The 21,781-nt window shown below is 41.3% G+C and overlaps 1 protein-coding gene across 3 annotated transcripts in view; it reads right to left on the bottom strand.

Moving 5' to 3' along the window:
• The window catches only part of Adcy2 (adenylate cyclase 2), a 446,582-nt gene that overhangs the window by 213,417 nt on the left and 211,384 nt on the right, over positions 1-21,781 (bottom strand). For all 3 annotated transcript variants that reach the window (XR_015642825.1, NM_031007.3, XM_087593668.1), the window contains 1 exon segment: positions 5,186-5,335. Coding sequence is in view for 2 of the 3 variants with exons in the window: in NM_031007.3 (NP_112269.2) it covers positions 5,186-5,335 (150 nt within the window). In the remaining variant the exon portion in view is untranslated.

The following is a 21,781-nucleotide window of genomic DNA, read 5'->3' as shown; positions in this document are numbered from 1 at the left end:
CCTTCCTTATCTTTTTTGATGACTTTTGGTTGAACATTGATTTTATTCGATATTAGAATGGCTACTCCAACTTGCTTCTTCCGACCATTTGCTTGGAAAGTTGTTTTCCAGCCTTTCACTCTGAGGTAGTGTCTGTCTTTGTCTCTGAGGTGTGTTTCCTGTAGGGAGCAGAATGCAGGGTCCTCATTGCGTATCCAGTTTGTTAATCTATGTCTTTTTATTGGGGAGTTGAGACCATTGATGTTGAGAGATATTAAGTTATAGTGATTATTGTTTCCTGTTATATTCATATTTAGATGTGAGGTTATGTTTGTGTGCTTTTCTTCTCTTTGTTTTGTTGCCAAGACGATTAGTTTCTTGCTTCTTCTAGGGTGTAGCTTGCCTCCTTATGTTGGCCTTTACCATTTATTATCCTTTGTAGCTCTGGATTTGTAGAAAGATATTGTATAAATTTGGTTTTTTCATGGAATATCTTGGTTTCTCCATCTATGTTAATTGAGAGTTTTGCAGGATACAGTAACCTGTGTTGGCATTTGTGTTCTCTTAGGGTCTGCATGACATCTGTCCAGGAGCTTCTGGCCTTCATAGTCTCTGGTGAGAAGTCTGGTGTGATTCTGATAGGTCTGCCTTTATATGTTACTTGACCTTTTTCCCTTACTACTTTTAATATTCTTTCTTTATTTTGTGCGTTTGGTGTTTTGAGTACTATGTGACGGGAAGAGTTTCTTTTCTGGTCCAATCTATTTGGAGTTCTGTAGGCTTCTTGTATGCTTATGGGCATCTCTTTCTTCAGGTTAGGGAAGTTTTCTTCTATGATTTTGTTGAAGACATTTACTGGTCCTTTGAGCTGGGAGTCTTCACTCTCTTCTATACCTATTATCCTTAGGTTTGATCTTCCCATTGGGTCCTGGATTTCCTGTATGTTTTATACCAGTAGCTTTTTCCATTTTACATTATCTTTGACAGTTGTGTCGATGATTTCTATGGGATGTTCTGCTCCTGAGATTCTCTCTTTTATCTCTTGTATTCTGTTGTTGATGCTTGTATCTACAGCGCCTTATCTCTTCCTTTGGTTTTCCATATCTAGGGTTGTTTCCCTGTGTTCTTTCTTGATTGCTTCTATTTCCATTTTTAATTCCTTCAACTGTTTGATTGTGTTTTCCTGGAATTCTTTCAGGGATTTTTGTGATTCCTCTCTATAGGCTTCTACTTGTTTATTTATGATTTCCTTCGTTTCTCTAAGGGAGTTCTTTATGTCTTTCTTGAAGCCCTCCAGCATCCTGATCAAATATGATTTTGAAACTAGATCTTGCTTTTCTGGTGTGTTTGGATATTCCGTGTTTGCTTTGGTGGGAGAATTGGGCTCCAATGATGCCATGTAGTCTTGGTTTCTGTTTTTTGGGTTCCTGCGCTTGCCTCTCGCCATCAGATTATCTCTAGTGTTACTTTGTTCTGCTATTTCTGACAGTGGCTAGACTGTCCTATAAGCCTGTGTGACAGGAGTGCTGTAGACCTGTTTTCCTGTTTTCTTTCAGCCAGTTATGGGAACAGAGTGTTCTGCTTTCGGGCGTGTAGTTTTTCCTATCTATAGGTCTTCAGCTGTTCCTGTGGGCCTCTGTCCTGAGTTCACCAGGCAGGTCACTTGGAGCAGAAATGTTGGTCTTACCTGCTGTCCCGAGGCTCAAGTTTGCTCATGGGGTGTTGCTTATGAGTTCTCAGCGAGGGCAGCAGCCAGGAGGACCTGTGCTGCCCTTTCTGGGAGCCCCCATGTACCAGGGTCCCAGATGGCGTTTGGTGTTTTCCTCTGGAGTCAGAAATGTGGGCAGAGTGCAGTCTCTTATGGCTCCCCAGATGTGTCTACCTCTCTGAAGGTTTAGCTCTTCCTCCCAGGGATTTGGGTACAGAGAACTGTTGATCCGGTCCCTTCAGGTTCAGGCGGTGTCTCGGGCACAGGGGACCTGCGGCTCCAGTGCCCCTATCTACCGGTTCCCAGAGGCCATATACAGTTTCCTCTTGGGCCAGGGATGTGGGCAGGGGTGGGCAGTATTGGTGGTCTCTTCAGCTCTGCAGTCTCAGGAGTGCCCATCTGTCTAGGCGGTGAGTTCTCTTTCCCACGGGGTTTGGGAGCCTTGATGTTTTAATTATGTGTTTATGTTTGTGATAGTATGTGGGGGTTATGTCAACATGATGTCAACCCATGAAGGTCTGGAGGGAGTATATCAGAGCCATCATGCTAGAGTTACAGGTAGTTGTGAGCCGACCTACATAGGTGCTGGAAACTGAACTCAGGTTTTGGTAAGAGCTGCAAGTGCTCTTAACACCCAAGTCAAATCATCTTGCTGTATTTCCTTTTCAAGAAAAACTGTCTGTTCTCAATTATTCAAATTTTAGTCTAGGTGGTTATAGACACAACCACTGGACATACAGGAATATTGCAGTGACCTCTCAGATATATTAATTGGCTGTGCAATTATTGCAACGAAATAACCACTACTGTATAGTGACACCCAGGCATGCAGCGATAGACTTGTTAAGTCTTCTAGCATAAGAGGGATGATTAGATTGTAAGGACTCCATCTTGACCACCTAAGTACATGGGCGGTACTAAAATATGTAAGAGACATAAAGCTGAATCTGGTAGTTCTCCAGTGAGGCACCTTTCATGACCTGAAAGTCACTCTGTGTGAGCTTCTCAGTGATGCAGATGCTTTTGAGTCGTCTTTGTTTCTGAAGAGAACACCAATAAATCCACCCATCCATGAATCTGAAACTGAATGGAATTATTTCCTTGGTCTATTTGGTGACCTGTCTGTGTGAATACATGTTTTGTTTTGTTTTTGTTTCTGTTTCCCCAGGAAGCCTCAAAACCAAACAACATGCTGTAGTGGAACCAACTGTGAATGGGAAAGGATGTCTACTGACATTGTGGAATTTTCTAGAACCCAGAAATTAAACATGACTGGGCACAAGTATATAAAGAAAATCTGAAGAGCTACTTAAGTAAACAATTGTCTATGGTTTTGATATGTCTGCTAAATAGTTAAATTAGCTATTAGCAGTCTTGAAAATTGTTGGGAATGGACCTCCTTCTTCATAATCATGAGCTTGTAGAACCAGAAATGGAGACAAAAGGACTCGGATTGCTGCATAAAGAAAGATAGAAGCAGGGGAAGGGGAAAGCAGATAACATTTGAAATGTAAATACATAAAATATCCAATAAAAGAGAGAGGGGGAGGGGAGGAAGAAAAAAGAAAGATAGATGATAGATAGATAGATAGATAGATAGATAGATAGATAGATAGATAGATAGGGGAATCTGAGTCCCTCTCTGGTTCTAAGAGGAAATGTGATATTATTCTGGATTTCCCAGAAGCCTGTAAAATTTACTTGCTAGGTGGATGTTTTCTGGTAAGGGAAAAGAGCATTTCATTGTCCCTCCCATAAGACTCAATCTAGATGGGATGTCTAGACATTGTGGAATTTTCTAGAACCCAGAAATTCTGGTAAGGGAAAAGAGCATTTCATTGTCCCTCCAATAAGACTCAATCTAGATGGGATGTCATTCATCTATACAGAAAAGTACTGATCAGTAAGGCCTGACTGTTTTAGAGATGTTAGAGGTGACATTGTAAAACCTTCCCCTAAAGCACAGTGCTCTCCCTTCTCTGTTTGCACATTTACATTGGAAGACTGCTCTGCTCTGCAATGCTTCCTTTGGCCACTGGACATTCTCATCCCTTGAGAGGTCTCCAGTTTACTCTGTAATACACTCTGTCTTTGTATGCTATGTCTCATCTGAATTCTTTCAATAGAGACAAGCATTACGGAGCTGAGGGAATTCATCATGAGACTCAGGTATAGCAACCAGGATGGATATATACATAGACAAATGAATTGAACATTAATTGAATAGGAGGTAAAAGAATATTTAAAAATATCCACAAGATTTGCCAATAGTAGCAGTGAGAACCTCATATTCTCACCCTGACACCCAGATGCTTAGAACCATACCCAGTGCAAATGGTATTCAACAAATATTTGCTAAACAGATGAGCTGATGTTCACATTTTGGAAAAACCTGATCATTATTCTCAAATCTACATACAAAGAGAAATTCAGTGCCAACACTTAAGTGATAATTTTCCCTCCTACCACCAAAAATGCATTTTGATGAAATTTAGAGAAGATGCTGATTTAATACAACTTAATTCAGTATCTATATTTGGACTATGGTACAAATACTTTTAACAGCACAGATAACATCACAGCCAGTCATACAGAGGAGGAACACAGCGTTCAGAGTCAGGTATGGCGATTGTCACTTTCTGTGTCGGGGGTGGGGTGGGGATGGGGACCTTGCAATGGTGAATCTTTATTGTCCACTTGACTGGATATAGAATCACCAAGGAAACATATCTCCGTGTCTATGCTGGGTTTTCCAGAAAGGCGACTGACAATAGAAGAACTAATATGGATGTTGGTGACACCACACTGTGGACTCTGGCCCCACAAAGAATAAAAAGTAAAAGCAAGCTGAGCAGCAGCATCCATGTCTTTCCGCTTCCTGACTGTGGGCACAGTGGAAGCAGCTGCCTCACAGTCTCGCTCCCAGACTTCCCTGTCATGACAGATGGAGACTTTAAACTCCAAGTGCTGAGTGAACCCATCCTTCCTTAAGTTGCCTATGTCAAAATTTTTCTCACAGCAATGAGAGAAGCCACAAACACAACATCATGCCACCACCTAAGGTAAGGGATGTCCACTGCAAGACCATGGGTAAGGTTTTCCTCCAGGGTGTCTGTTGTATGTGGTCCTGCCCACTCTAGAGGACACTGAAGGCTTTGCCTGCACCTGCCTCTCAATGTCTCTATCAGTTATGTTCTGTATTGTTTCAATACGCAGAATGCAATTCCCTATGTACATCTCTGTACACCACTCTAACCATCACCATGGGGCAACCACAGACAAGGGCAGCCACCAGCCCCTAATGAATCTCCTCCCTGATACTCAAGTGCCTCTGGAGGATGTTCATGATCAACGGAGTAGAGAACAGCTGCTGCCACACTGCCCTGACATCACAGTCCTGTTTATACCAAGACAGATGCTTGCCGCTAATGTTAATTAATAGCTGGTATCCAGAAATGCCCAGGATAGTACAGATATAGGATTAAAAACACATTTTACCTGCTGCCGTTTTTCAAATTCCAGCTTGATCCGGGACTTGATGCAATTACACGTGTCCCGATAGGTTTGCTGCAAGGCAAGCTCCATGAGGTGCTTGTGGTAGGCTCCCGCCAAGTTCCCACAAATGAAAATGATCACATTGGCCAGTATCTAAAGAGACAGAAGAGGACATTTGATAAGGTAAGGATCTCTTCCTTGTCGACCCAACAGAAGCAGACTGTGTGTATATCAGGAAGAATCTTTAAAGAAAAAAAAAGACTCAGGGAATAATAATTCTTGCATCTACTTCTCAATTGACATTGGTATTCTGGTTTACCTAAAACAAAAACAAAAACAAACCCAACAAACAAAGACACATCTCTTAGGATTCTATCCCCTATGACATGTGTGCCCTTTAGAGTCCCCTTTTGCACCCAGCACAGGGCTTGCAGCATTATGGATTTAACACTACTCTCATGTCTGCTATCAGGACAAGTGTATATCTATTGTTTGCTATCTACTGCATTTATTCAAGAAGAGAGATATGTGGAAGAGGGCCTCCCAGGCAACCTGCAGTCTACAGTCCACCTCCACTATGACAGACTTTTAAGTTTGTTATATAGCACCACTGTGATACCCTGACTACCTTGGCTCTCAGTGATTGTCACTGATATGCTGACAGGTGCTATCTTTACTCTAAATGTAGCCACTAAACCTAGATAAGTGATTTTTTTGTTTATAGACAAATAACAAGGTAGCTGTGATTCTTCTGATGAACCAAAGTATGTTCAAGAATTTAGATGGAAAAAGAAAAGAATGTAAAATGAATCTGAAAACTGCCCCAACTTCCCCGCTCAGGAAGAAGCCTTCTGTCCAAAGGATGGTGTTCATCCACTTGACATTCCTATTTTAAAATTTGGTTCTAAACTTATTTTGTCAAGACGTCCCTCTTGTTCATAAAGGCCAGATTTCATGTTTACTGAAGCTGTATGCGTTGACTGTTTAATGTAACATAAAATAAAAGGTGTCTGAGATTACAGAAATTATGTGTAGGCAGGTTTCCAAATTCTTATTTAGTATTCGGTACTATGACTCATTTAGTCGTGTCTATATACATCTATATTGCTCAATACTACCGTGTTAATATTCCATGTGCTCTAATTCTGCTGCAGATGTCAAACTCCTGTATGAAACCGTGACTTCCTCTCTGATCACTGCTTTAGGCTGTTACTAATAATGTAAGAAGTCAAAAGTCATGCATATTTTTGTGCTTGGTTTATGCTACAAATTCGCTCTCAAGACACATTCTCTTTATATTCTTGTCAGCAGGAGGAGACAATGGCCTTTCCACTGTGCCCTTGCTATCTGGCACAGGATTCACATACTGTAAGCTCCTCAGTGCTCATAGCTGAACTTGTAGGTCTACCTAGGATATTGACATATAACTCTAACATGACAAATCACTTGGAGCTTCAGTGCCATCAGAAAGGCACTGTTTCCAAAGGCCTCCTGTTCCCCAGCAGACACAATGGGTGGGAGATTTATTCCCACACCTTTGAAGTTTCTCAGATTTGAGCTCCAGAGAATTATGGGTAATGTCACTTCACCCTCTCTGACTAAAAGGTTTTCTTCTGACTGTCACCCTAGAGTTTCCCTGAGTAAAATACCTAGGCCACGCAGCTTGCTTATTATTTCCTGGACTTAAAGACAGTGGCCGTCGGCATCTGCTTTGTTGCTAGTCAAGCTATGTATCAAATAGAGCCTCTCAACTAGGCTGTGGAAGACCTTCATCTGGGAGGTAGGCAGGGGACAATCATAACCGTGCTTCCAAAGTCACAATGATAAAAAAGGTGGCCATGATTTTTGCATCTGTCTGATGCCTTATACCTTGACAGGCTGTGGGCACAGAAGGAAAAGACATATTGATTCTAAGTACCTCAAAGCCCTGGGGCATACTGGAGAATTGAGGGACCAAGTGGGAGTAGAATTAAGGCGAGGGGGATGGGGTGATGAATTCATCTCAGAGTTGCTGCTGGTATTCTGTAGAATCCACAAAGAACTCAACAGACTGGGAGGAACCGTCAGTGCTGTCCTAGTAACCCACATGGGAGGCACCAGCTGCTCCATCTCAGTCTCAGAACTCATCCCTAAGATATTCCTTTATGCAGTCATAATTTATTTCTACTCCATTAGTACAGAGAATTAAAAATATTAACTTCGGGTAGGCCTCAGGGTGTTTTTCTCAGTGTGTTTTTCTTATGTGCTATATGCATAAGGAGCCTATTCATATGTGATTAATGTAACATACATATGTAGTGTGTATAACTGTATGTCTACATGACCCACACATATGACCCAGATACACAAGTGTTTCATGTGTCCATGAGTATATGTACCAGATCAGAGAACAATGTGTCAGATTTCTGTTATATCCATACATTTCATAATCTCAAATTCTTGTTGCATTTATATAGTAACACGATGCCTCTGTGAGTGGCAATCCTGGATGGATAGGAAGTCTTAAGGGCATTCTGTTTGTTTGTTTGTTTGTTTGTTTTGTTTTCATTTTTCAAGACGGGGTCTCACTGTGTATATCTGGTTGTCCTGAAACTCACTATGTAGAGACAAGGCTGGTCTTGAATTCACAGAGATTCATCTGCCTCTGCCTCCTGAGTGCAGGCATTAGGGACATGTGCAACTATGCTCACTAGAAAACATTCTTAATGCTCTGTTTGAGGGGATCTGCTTGCAGCTGAACAAGACTGGTTCGAGATTCATGTCCACACCATTCATAAACTCTTATCATATTTAGCCTTTGTGAAACGACCATCTGGTTTGCTGAAGATGATTCAGACCTCATCGTCGCTGGAACTTCTTTGAAAAATGGTGTTCTGAGAAATGCAGGGAATGAGAAAAGACAAGACAAGCCCGGCTACTCAACTAGAAAATGCTAACTCCTTAGTAAGCACAGTTGAAATAATAACAAAGCAACTTAGTTACTATCTGTGAGCGCTGACTCCCTTCTTCCCAGAAAACTGTCTTCAAACCAAATGGGGAGAGTTTCAAAGCTGAACACTCCAGAATATGAACCCAAGGTAAGAACCAGAACTAGCAAAGTCATGTCTGTGCACCAATCTTCCCAGCAGGGGGCACCAGTGTAGCCTGTCAGACCAGCATCCTAGCACAGAGCCTCATCCATTGCCAAGGAATGGCTCCTTTGTATGTCCTTCCTCTGGTTGCCCTGTTTACTTATTTCCTTTCTCAGAATGGAGGTACCCCTTTCTACCTAGGTGCACCCTGTCCTGTCCCACAGTCCCCAGGACAACTGTTGACTGGCTCAGATACAAGATATCAAGAGAGTGATTTATCCTCTCCAGGACCAGTCATAATGAAAGGCCCTGTCACCACAGCACTGTAGGTTGCAGTTCTTTTCTTCATTACCTTAGCCATCTTCTGTCCCGTGTCCAGAGGCAAGATGTCTAGGGAATTCTATATCCAGATCAGACCCATAATCACAGCCTGAAGTTTGGCTGTGACCTGCCTGAGAACTTCAGGGCCCATTCACATTGCCAATGTGGCATCAGTCAAATGATTCTTATCCAGTCAGAAATTATGAAGCAGGAGACATGGTTCAGTGCGTAAAGTGTTTGCAGTGCAAGTGTAAAGACCTGAGTTTGATCCCCCGCACTTTGTGAAAACTGGGTATAGTGGCATGCTTCTGTAATCTCAACAATGGGAAGAGGAAAAAGAAGGTTCTTGGAGTTCAACTGCCAATCCACAAGCTCCAGGTTCAAGGAAAGATACCAAAAGTAAGGTGAAGAGCAATTGAGGAAGACACTTGACCTTGTTGACCTCTGGTCTACACATATGCACATGCACACGCACACACACAGATACACACACACACAAATGTATATAATGCACAAAACACACATATCCTTATGCACACACATACACACAAGCACAATGCATGCACACACACATGCACAATATATACATACATTCACATACATAAATGCACAATGCATATACACATGTGCACACACATATGTACACCCATGTACACATACACACAAGCACACACATGCACATATAGGAACACATGCACACATGCTCGAATACACACATACACACTCACTTGTGTGTGTGTGTGTGTGTGTGTGTGCGTGCGCGTGCACGTGCACATGTATGTAAGTGTTTGAGGAGGCTGGAGCTGCTGCATCCCTTATATAAGCTGTTGTAAGTTGTTCAATGTGGGTTTGGGTATCAGGATTTGGGTCCTCTGCAAAAGCAATATGTGCTCTTAGCTTTTGATCTCTCTCTTCCAGTCCCATCATTCATTCTTGATGCCTTTCAACACTTCCTGGGTACAGGAAGGACAATTAGAAGGAATGCATCTCCTGAGCTTTATGTGCACACACAAAGGAGTATGTACAAGAAGCAAATGACTAAGACTTAATGCCAATGAAATATCAGATTTTTTTTCTGAAGGAAAACTTATGAAATATTTCTCTTGATGCCTGGTTTTTATCTTGGTATATGGTATTCTATGGTTAACAGAACTGACTATGGAATTTCAATAACACCATGTATTTACAAATATGACTAATGTCCTGAACCATTTTTCTTCCAGACTCATGCAGCCATGTGACTTCACATTAAATCTTAGGCGTGGAAGAAATGATTAGGTCAGGATTTCGCTTTTAGAAATAACATCAAAGCCTTTTATTTTTCAGAAGGCTGTCAAACAGAACACATAATAAAGAGCCTCATTTTCACACTGTTTGGTTTTTCTTGATAGCATCATGCTGTCTCTTTGCCGCTTTTATCTTATTTCATTTAGCTGCCCTCACTTTTGTCAGAGAACAGGACAAGGAACTTAGTCTCCTCTGAAAGGTTTGGAAGAAAACAAATTGTTTTAGATAAGAGCACCAGGACAGTCTTACCCTGAAGATTAAAACCAAGCTCTCAGATCCTGCAGGGCTCAGGTCTGGAATCTGAACTCACACAGCCCCCATGGAAGCTTCTGCCTCTAATTGACAGAAATATGGGAGCTCTGTCTAACATTCTCATGGAATCTCAGAGGTGTACCTTAATGTACCATGTAGAAGGAACCAGGTAGAAGACAGAATTTACCAGTATTCACCAGTAAGCAGCAATGTGGCTTTCCCCCTGCTACCTACCATCTTTCCTCCACACACTTTCCACTTTTCAAACTTCGGGGAGCCTAGAGAGCACACCACAGTTATCAATCCTTTTACAGTCAAGGAAAGAAAATTGAGTAACATGTGAAAGCAGATTCTGAGATGTACTCGTTTCCCAAGATTGGTGCTGTTAGGGCAACTCATAGCCCATCCCTTACCTTCAGGAGAAATGCCTTTGCCAGGGCATTAAGGATTTCTGAGGAATTCAGAAGAGATGTATTTTTTTTTAAAAAAACAAGGAACAGACACTTTTTATTACTTTACAAGTTATTTCTATTTTCTGCTATACAAGCTTTCCTTGATTTAAAGTCATTTTAAATGGCTACCCTTTGGAGACACATGTCCTTGGATCCTTAGAGCCGCATGGCCATGTATATTCAGAGAGGAGTGTAAGGAGATTGTCAAGTGACTTTCACAGACCATGTGGTTCGAAGGGGTGACCCATCTGAGAAAATGTCACCTGGGACGGAAACATTTAAGGATGCTAATTTATTGAGTTCAAACACCACAGAAATTTATCAAATCCATTAGGTGACAGCTCCTATCTCTTGTGACTCTGAGATGCTAAGCATTAAAAAGAGGCCAGTATTTCATTTCATTTCTTTGTTTTTTCTCTTTCTTTCTTTCTCTCTCTCTCTTTCTGTTTTTCTCTCTTTCTTTCTTTCTCTTTCTCTTTCTTTCCTTCTCTCTATCTTTCTCTCTGTTTTTCTCTCTCTTTCTTTCTGTTTTTCTCTCTTTCTTTCTTTCTTTTTTTTCCCTATATATTTCGGGTGGGAAATTAAAAGAAATACACCAAATAGAAAGAAGCACTGAGGTGGTGAGGGTGAGGTGAAGTGCCATGGTACAAGACCACCCACCACAAAATGATGGTTTTTCATCACCAGGAAGGACAACAACACAGTGTAAGAAGGGAAAGAATTTGAAACATGCCAACAACAAGCAAAACTGCCAAGTGTCAGTCCTAGAAAAGTAAAAGGGAAGATAATCAACAGAGAGCTGCAAATGAGTACGCAGCAAGCTCTGTGCATCTCAGAGCATAGCATTTGGCTCAGGACAGTGTTCTGGAGCTGAGAATGATCAACTGACATTCTCCTCCACATAGTGCTCAATCATGGCTGTGGGAAATCTCAAGCGCCTCCTTAGCACTTCTAAAGAATTAAAGACCCAACCACCTGGTCAGGTGGGCACTCCTGAGGCTGCAGAGCAGAAGAGACCACCAACACTGCTCACCCCTGCCCACATCCCTGGCCCAAGAGGAAACTGTATAAGGCCTCTGGGCTCCCGTGGGGGAGGGCCCAGGAGCGGCAGGACCCCTGTGCCTGAGACACCACCAGAACCAGAAGGAAACAGACCGGATAAACAGTTCTCTGCACCCAAATCCCGTGGGAGGGAGAGCTGAACCTTCAGAGAGGGAGACAAGCCTGGGAAACCAGAAGAGACTGCTCTCTGCACACACATCTCGGACGCCAGAGGAAAAAGCCAAAGACCATCTGGAACCCTGGTGCACTGAAGCTCCCGGAAACGGCAGCACAGGTCTTCCTGGTTGCTGCCGCTGCAGAGAGCCCGTGGGTAGCACCCCACGAGCGAACTTGAGCCTTGGGACCACAGGTAAGACCAACTTTTCTGCTGCAAGAAAGCTGCCTGGTGAACTCAAGACACAGGCCCACAGGAACAGCTGAAGACCTGTAGAGAGGAAAAACCACACGCCGGAAAGCAGAACACTCTGTCCCCATAACTGACTGAAAGAGAGGAAAACAGGTCTACAGCACTCCTGACACACAGGCTTATAGGACAGTCTAGCCACTGTCAGAAATAGCAGAACAAAGTAACACTAGAGATAATCTGATGGCGAGAGGCAAGCGCAGGAACCCAAGCAACAGAAACCAAGACTACATGGCACCATCGGAGCCCAATTCTCCCATCAAAACAAACATGGAATATCCAAACACACCAGAAAAGCAAGATCTAGTTCCAAAATCATTTTTGATCATGATGCTGGAGGACTTCAAGAAAGACGTGAAGAACTCCCTTAGAGAACAAGTAGAAGCCTACAGAGAGGAATCGCAAAAATGCCTGAAAGAATTCCAGGAAAACATAAATAAACAAGTAGAAGCCCATAGAGAGGAGACACAAAAATCCCTGAAAGAATTCCAGGAAAACATAAATAAACAAGTAGAAGCCCATAGAGAGGAGACACAAAAATCCCTGAAAGAATTCCAGGAAAACACAATCAAACAGTTGAAGGAATTAAAAATGGAAATAGAAGCAATCAAGAAAGAACACATGGAAACAACCCTGGATATAGAAAACCAAAAGAAGAGACAAGGAGCTGTAGATACAAGCTTCACCAACAGAATACAAGAGATGGAAGAGAGAATCTCAGGAGCAGAAGATTCCATAGAAATCATTGACTCAACTGTCCAAGATAATGTAAAGCGGAAAAAGCTACTGGTCCAAAACATACAGGAAATCCAGGACTCAATGAGAAGATCAAACCTAAGGATAATAGGTATAGAAGAGAGTGAAAACTCCCAGCTCAAAGGACCAGTAAATATCTTCAACAAAATCATAGAAGAAAACTTCCCTAACCTAAAAAAAGAGATACCCATAGGCATACAAGAAGCCTACAGAACTCCAAATAGATTGGACCAGAAAAGAAACACCTCCCGTCACATAATAGTCAAAACACCAAACGCACAAAATAAAGAAAGAATATTAAAAGCAGTAAGGGAAAAAGGTCAAGTAACATATAAAGGGAGACCTATCAGAATCACACCAGACTTCTCGCCAGAAACTATGAAGGCCAGAAGATCCTGGACTGATGTTATACAGACCCTAAGAGAACACAAATGCCAGCCCAGGTTACTGTATCCAGCAAAACTCTCAATTAACATTGATGGAGAAACCAAGACATTCCATGACAAAACCAAATTTACACAATATCTTTCCACAAATCCAGCACTACAAAGGATAATAAATGGTAAAGCCCAACATAAGGAGGCAAGCTATACCCTAGAAGAAGCAAGAAAACAAAGAGAATGAAAGCACACAAACATAACCTCACATCCAAATATGAATATAACGGGAAGCAATAATCACTATTCCTTAATATCTCTCAATATCAATGGCCTCAACTCCCCAATAAAAAGACATAGATTAACAAACTGGATACACAACGAGGACCCTGCATTCTGCTGCCTACAGGAAACACACCTCAGAGACAAAGACAGACACTACCTCAGAGTGAAAGGCTGGAAAACAACTTTCCAAGCAAATGGTCAGAAGAAGCAAGCTGGAGTAGCCATTCTAATATCAAATAAAATCAATTTCCAACTAAAAGTCATCAAAAAAGATAAGGAAGGACACTTCATATTCATCAAAGGAAAAATCCAGCAAGATGAACTCTCAATCCTAAATATCTATGCCCCAAATACAAGGGCACCTACATACGTAAAAGAAACCTTACTAAAGCTCAAAGCACACATTGCACCTCACACAATAATAGTGGGAGATTTCAACACACCACTCTCATCAATGGACAGATCATGGAAACAGAAATTAAACAGTGATGTCGACAGACTAAGAGAAGTCATGAGCCAAATGGACTTAACGGATATTTATAGAACATTCTATCCTAAAGCAAAAGGATATACCTTCTTCTCAGCTCCTCATGGTACTTTCTCCAAAATTGACCATATAATTGGTCAAAAAACGGGCCTCAACAGGTACAGAAAGATAGAAATAATCCCATGCGTGCTATCGGACCACCACGGCCTAAAACTGGTCTTCAATAACAATAAGGGAAGAATGCCCACATATACGTGGAAATTGAACAATGCTCTACTCAATGATAACCTGGTCAAGGAAGAAATAAAGAAAGAAATTAAAAACTTTTTAGAATTTAATGAAAATGAAGATACAACATACCCAAACTTATGGGACACAATGAAAGCTGTGCTAAGAAGAAAACTCATAGCGCTGAGTGCCGGCAGAAAGAAACCGGAAAGAGCATATGTCAGCAGCTTGACAGCACACCTAAAAGTTCTAGAACAAAAAGAAGCAAATACACCCAGGAGGAGTAGAAGGCAGGAAATAATCAAACTCAGAGCTGAAATCAACCAAGTAGAAACAAAAAGGACCATAGAAAGAATCAACAGAACCAAAAGTTGGTTCTTTGAGAAAATCAACAAGATAGATAAACCCTTAGCCAGACTAACAAGAGGACACAGAGAGTGTGTCCAAATTAACAAAATCAGAAATGAAAAGGGAGACATAACTACAGATTCAGAGGAAATTCAAAAAATCATCAGATCTTACTATAAAAACCTATATTCAACAAAACTTGAAAATCTTCAGGAAATGGACAATTTCCTAGACAGATACCAGGTATCGAAGTTAAATCAGGAACAGATAAACCAGTTAAACAACCCCATAACTCCTAAGGAAATAGAAGCAGTCATTAAAGGTCTCCCAACCAAAAAGAGCCTAGGTCCAGATGGGTTTAGTGCAGAATTCTATCAAACCTTCATAGAAAACCTCATACCAATATTATCCAAACTATTCCACAAAATTGAAACAGATGGAGCACTACCGAATTCCTTCTACGAAGCCACAATTACTCTTATACCTAAACCACACAAAGACACAACAAAGAAAGAGAACTTCAGACCAATTTCCCTTATGAATATCGACGCAAAAATACTCAATAAAATTCTGGCAAACCGAATTCAAGAGCACATCAAAACAATCATCCACCATGATCAAGTAGGCTTCATCCCAGGCATGCATGGATGGTTTAATATACAGAAAACCATCAACGTGATCCATTATATAAACAAACTGAAAGAACAGAACCACATGATCATTTCATTAGATGCTGAGAAAGCATTTGACAACATTCAACACCCCTTCATGATAAAAGTCCTGGAAAGAATAGGAATTCAAGGCCCATACCTAAACATAGTAAAAGCCATATACAGCAAACCAGTTGCTAACATTAAACTAAATGGAGAGAAACTTGAAGCAATCCCACTAAAATCAGGGACTAGACAAGGCTGCCCACTCTCTCCCTCCTTATTCAATATAGTTCTTGAAGTTCTAGCCAGAGCAATCAGACAAAAAAAGGAGATCAAGGGGATACAGATAGGAAAAGAAGAGGTCAAAATATCACTATTTGCAGATGACATGATAGTGTATTTAAGTGATCCCAAAAGTTCCACCAGAGAACTACTAAAGCTGATAAACAACTTCAGCAAAGTGGCTGGGTATAAAATTAACTCAAATAAATCAGTTGCCTTCCTCTATACAAAAGAGAAACAAGCCGAGAAAGAAATTAGGGAAACGACACCCTTCATAATAGACCCAAATAATATAAAGTACCTCGGTGTGACTTTAACCAAGCAAGTAAAAGATCTGTACAATAAGAACTTCAAGACACTGAGGAAAGAAATTGAAGAAGACCTCAGAAGATGGAAAGATCTCCCATGCTCATGGATTGGCAGGATTAATTTAGTAAAAATGGCCATTTTACCAAAAGCAATCTACAGATTCAATGCAATCCCCATCAAAATACCAATCCAATTCTTCAAAGAGTTAGACAGAACAATTTGCAAATTTATCTGGAATAACAAAAAACCCAGGATAGCTAAAGCTATCCTCAACAATAAAAGGACTTCAGGGGGAATCACTATCCCTGAACTCAAGCAGTATTACAGAGCAATAGTGATAAAAACTGCATGGTATTGGTACAGAGACAGACAGATAGACCAATGGAATAGAATTGAAGACCCAGAAATGAACCCACACACCTATGGTCACTTGATTTTTGACAAAGGAGCCAAAACCATCCAATGGAAAAAAGATAGCATTTTCAGCAAATGGTGCTGGTTCAACTGGAGGGCAACATGTAGAAGAATGCAGATCGATCCATGCTTATCACCCTGTACAAAGCTTAAGTCCAAGTGGATCAAGGACCTCCACATCAAACCAGACACACTCAAACTAATAGAAGAAAAACTAGGGAAGCATCTGGAACACATGGGCACTGGAAAAAATTTCCTGAACAAAACACCAATGGCTTATGCTCTAAGATCAAGAATCGACAAATGGGATCTCATAAAATTGCAAAGCCTCTGTAAGGCAAAGGACACTGTGGTTAGGACAAAACGGCAACCAACAGATTGGGAAAAGATCTTTACCAATCCTACAACAGATAGAGGCCTTATATCCAAAATATACAAAGAACTCAAGAAGTTAGACCGCAGGGAAACAAATAACCCTATTAAAAATGGGGTTCAGAGCTAAACAAAGAATTCACAGCTGAGGAATGCCGAATGGCTGAGAAACACCTAAAGAAATGTTCAACATCTTTAGTCATAAGGGAAATGCAAATCAAAACAACCCTGAGATTTCACCTCACACCAGTGAGAATGGCTAAGATCAAAAACTCAGGTGACAGCAGATGCTGGCGAGGATGTGGAGAAAGAGGAACACTCCTCCATTGTTGGTGGGATTGCAGACTGGTAAAACCATTCTGGAAATCAGTCTGGAGGTTCCTCAGAAAATTGGACATTGAACTGCCTGAGGATCCAGCTATACCTCTCTTGGGCATATACCCAAAAGATGCCTCAACATATAAAAGAGAGACGTGCTCCACTATGTTCATCGCAGCCTTATTTATAATAGCCAGAAAATGGAAAGAACCCAGATGCCCTTCAACAGAGGAATGGATACAGAAAATGTGGTACATCTACACAATGGAATATTACTCAGCTATCAAAAACAACGAGTTTATGAAATTCGTAGGCAAATGGTTGGAACTGGAAAATATCATCCTGAGTGAGCTAACCCAATCACAGAAAGACATACATGGTATGCACTCATTGATAAGTGGCTATTAGCCCAAATGCTTGAATTACCCTAGATCCCTAGAACAAACGAAACTCAAAACGGATGATCAAAATGTGAATGCTTCACTCCTTCTTTAAATGAGGAAAAAGAATACCCTTCGGTGGGAAGGGAGAGGCAAAGATTAAAACAGAGACTGAAGGAACACCCATTCAGAGCTTGCCCCACATGTGGCCCATACATATACAGCCACCCAATTGGACAAGATGGATGAAGCAAAGAAGTGCAGACCGACAGGAGCCGGATGTAGATCCCTCCTGAGAGACACATCCAGAATACAGCAAATACAGAGGCGAATGCCAGCAGCAAACCACTGAACTGAGAATAGGTCCCCCGTTGAAGGAATCAGAGAAAGAACTGGAAGAGCTTGAAGGGGCTCGAGACCCCAAAAGTACAACAATGTCAAGCAACCAGAGCTTCCAGTGACTAAGCCACTACCTAAATACTATACATGGACTGACCCTGGACTCTGACCCCATAGGTAGCAATGAATATCCTAGTAAGAGCACCAGTGGAAGGGGAAGCCCTGGGTCCTGCTAAGACTGAACCCCCAGTGAACTAGACTATGGGGGGAGGGCGGCAATGGGGGGAGCATTGGGAGGGGGACACCCATAAGGAAGGGGAGGGGGGAGGGGGATGTTTGCCCGGAAACCGGGAAAGGGAATAACACTCGAAATGTATATAAGAAATACTCAAGTTAATAAAAAAAAAAAAAAGAAATACTCAAGTTAATAAAAAAAATAATAATAATAAAAAAAAAAGAATTAAATTAGCTGTACGCATTGGGCTCAGGATCCCAGTATGCAGCAGTATGATGGTTATTTTCATTACAGTCTTTTATATTTTTGATACATATTTTTAAAAAATGAAACCTATTGGATTATTTTCTAGCTATATTTAAGGTATAGAATGGTAGACTGTGGGGCTACTGCTCAAGTTCCAGTGCAGTGAGTAAGCAGTGGGGGAGTAGGTGGCCTTTAGAACCATTTCTTCCCTTCTGATGTGATCTTGAAACTTAAAGGAAGGATGAAGTTTGGAAGATCAATAAGATCTTGACAATCATTTCTTCCTACAGATACTTATTAGGAACACATCTTCACTCCAAAAAGGGAATTAATCACATCTAATGCACATCACAGCTCAGTGGCTGCAAACATGAACTGACTGGGAGCAGGTCATTCTGATTGACAGATTAGAATATGTAGAAAGCTATAAAATCAGAGTATTCAGAACTCTGTGGAAGAAAACTACCCAAGGCTCCCTCATGACTTTCTGCAGAAGAGAGCACTGCATCTCTGGTGACTTCAAGCTGACAGGACTATCTTAACAACAGGCTTATCAATGGGAAGAGGAAGATGTATCTGATGAATGCTACAAAGAAGTTACAATGATATAATCAAGAGACATACAGAAAGGAGGTTTTAAATATTTTAACTTGTATTGAGTCTGTTATTGGACAATTTCCTATAGGTCTAGCTTGCTTTCTGTTTAACTCTGTGGGAGAACACTTTTTAAAACACATCACACTTTGGGAGTGGATGTGCAGGCTTTTGTGGTAGGTTAATGGAGAAGGAACTGCTAGGATTACACGCCACATTTTCCACATCTTGCATCCAGAACTTGGGCCAGTTGTTTTCTTTTAGCAGGGGACCTACCTGCTCTTCACTGCATGCCTACAAAACAGTCTGTCAGACAATTTCCCTTCCCTCCTCATTCCTCTCTTTCACCCCCACCCCCACTCGTCTCAGAGTTCCTGAGAACACGCAGGCTTTCTGTGAGAGCTGTGTTTGTTGAGGTGGAACCCTGATATGTGGGTGATTACATCTGATTAATATCAGATGTCATCTGGTAATGGTTGCCTGAATGTTACATCCCTACTGATAGTCAAAAGAGGTCATCATGTCCTTACACTTTGAAAGTCTAGTGTCCCCCCTACAACCACCAATGATCTTCCAACTCTTGTTGAGAGACCCAGGGGATCAGGAGATCTTCAGACTACTAAGCAGCTTCTTGATGTTGGTTTCTGAATCTTTCTAAATGTTCTATCCTATGGGAATGGCATATTGTCTTAGCAGGACAGATCCAATGTGTTTTCAAATGTATACGAGCATGTAAGTATATTGTTCCTACACTCCCAATTCTACTAAGCTTTAGTAAACTTTTCTAAGGAGCAGTATATAATTTATCTTGTTATATTACCTTTTTTTCCAAGAAAATTTAAACACACTTTTCATCAATTTAGACTCTAATTAATATGAATCAACAAAGGTTAATTTCATTTAAATGCCACCCATAATTTATTTGCTTCATTACCACTTCATAGATAATGCAGTGTGTCCCATTATGACTAAGAAAAGCCTCAAGGTTTTATCTTTATACTTAATAGATGGATTTAACTGAAGGTCACAGCACAATGGAGGGGTGAACCTGCATACAAGCACATGAGAAATAATGAATGGGAGAGATGGTCAATGTTCAATGTGAAAAATGTGGAATTCACAAGCATGTCCCCAGGAAAGTGATGATTATGTTATTGCAAAATTGTCACTGACTCCGAGGGAAAGGGAAGGACAAGAAGTGTCATGGTTCCTTAAGTTGACTTTGGATTGTGACTCTCTTTTCACCATGATCAAAACAGGCAGCACACAGGCACACAGGAATTAAAACAAACAACAAACAACACACACAGATGTTCTGACCTGTGTCTGAAACCATTCACAGAAAGAAAAACGTTAACAGTTAATGATAATCCTTTTGAAAAAGATGCCTTAGAAGTAGTTTCCTTGTTAGGATGAGAGGCTGAGATGTACTAAAACATTATATTCCCTCAGAGGACTCTTTCTCAGTCACCGCAAGCACCTGCCTTCCCTTGTCTACATGTCCCTGTGAGTATGTGACAACAAAGTCTGAAACCCACTCTCACCTCCCTCTGACTTCTGTGCTAACACAGTATTGCTGCAGCTGCATCCTCAAGTCAACAGTGACCACAACCCAACCAAAACAGAGTACATCCCCAAACATACCTTCCAACATTTTTGTCTGTCTGTCTGTCTATTCATCTATCTATTCATCTACATATCATATCTATCTCTATCTCTTTATCATCTATCTACCCATCACATGTATCTATTTATCATCTATTCATCCATCCATTCATCCATCCATCCACCCACCCACCTATCCACCCATCCACCCACCCACCCACCTATCTATCCATCCATCCATCCATCCATCCATCCATCCACACATCCACACATCCATCCATCCATCCATCCATCCACACGTCCACACATCCATCCATCCATCCATCCATCCATCCATCCATCCATCCATCCATCCATCCATCCATCCACACGTCCACACATCCATCCATCCATCCATCCATCCATCCATCCATCCATCCATCTAAGAAGACTCTTAGACCAACATCATCGTGTGAGCAGGCTGAGCTAAGGTTTCTCTCTGATCTGCACCTGGCTGTCTTCTTATTGTACCTTGGTGTCTGCTGTATTCTCTATTCACCATGATAATGGCAGAGTACACAATGAGGTCATGCGTAACCCAAATGAAGCTGCCATTTCCCAGAGACAGAGGCTGGAAAGTCCAATCATGGTGCCAATGAATTTGTTGATTTTGGAGTTCAGTGTGGAACCCTGAATGCTACATCCTAGGGCCGTGCTGTGCCTGTGCACGGTGGTAAAAGGAGACCGAGTGTGCAGTTCTAAAATGATGCAGAGACGCTCACTAAGATGCAACCACCATGCCCTCAGCAGGTCACAGGCACTGCACTGACAACTGCCTAAAAGGAACTAAATTCCATTCTGCAGTTTGAAGGGGATGTTGATACTGCAACACCTTTCATGACCTCATATTTGCAAGTGCCCTGCATGTATCATTGCTCTGCACATCAGTGCTCTGGCCTTCCCTTCTTATTGGCACAACAGGTGGTCTGCATTAGAGCTAACTCTAATGTCTTATTTTGCTCTAAACACCTCTTCAAAGACCTTATATCCAAAGGAAGTAACATTCTGAGTGACAGTATTTCAACACATGAAATCTGAGTTGACACAATCAGTTCTTATCAGCATGAAGATGTATTTTATTTTCCTGAATTTTTGTTTATTTATGTGTGTGTAAACATACATACACATGTGAAGATCATAGGACAATCTGTCTTAAGATTCAAGAATTGACCTCAGGTCTGCAGGCTTACAGAGCAAATACTTTTGCCCATTGGAGCTATGCCATTGGGACATAAAATAAGTGTAAGAAGAAAACCACTTATTTACACATTGCCAGCAAATAATACTCAAATAACAAAATTCAGACATTATAAAATGTGAGGCTTATACCTCTTTCTAAGAAATGTCTCTTGTTGCTGAAGATGACTCACTACAGATTAACAGGAAACATTCACTAAGGCCTCATGCTGAATTTTTTTTGGTGGGGAGATCGGGGTTGGTTTGACCTGTACAGGTCATGCGTATGCATTCTGAGGCACTGTGAA

This window comes from Rattus norvegicus, chromosome 1 (genome assembly GCF_021556685.1).
Source record: "Rattus norvegicus strain SHRSP/BbbUtx chromosome 1, alternate assembly SHRSP_T2T, whole genome shotgun sequence".
NCBI classification, from domain to species: Eukaryota; Metazoa; Chordata; class Mammalia; order Rodentia; family Muridae; genus Rattus; species Rattus norvegicus.
Note: the sequence above shows the minus strand (reverse complement) of the source record. Positions and strands in the feature narration are given on the sequence as shown.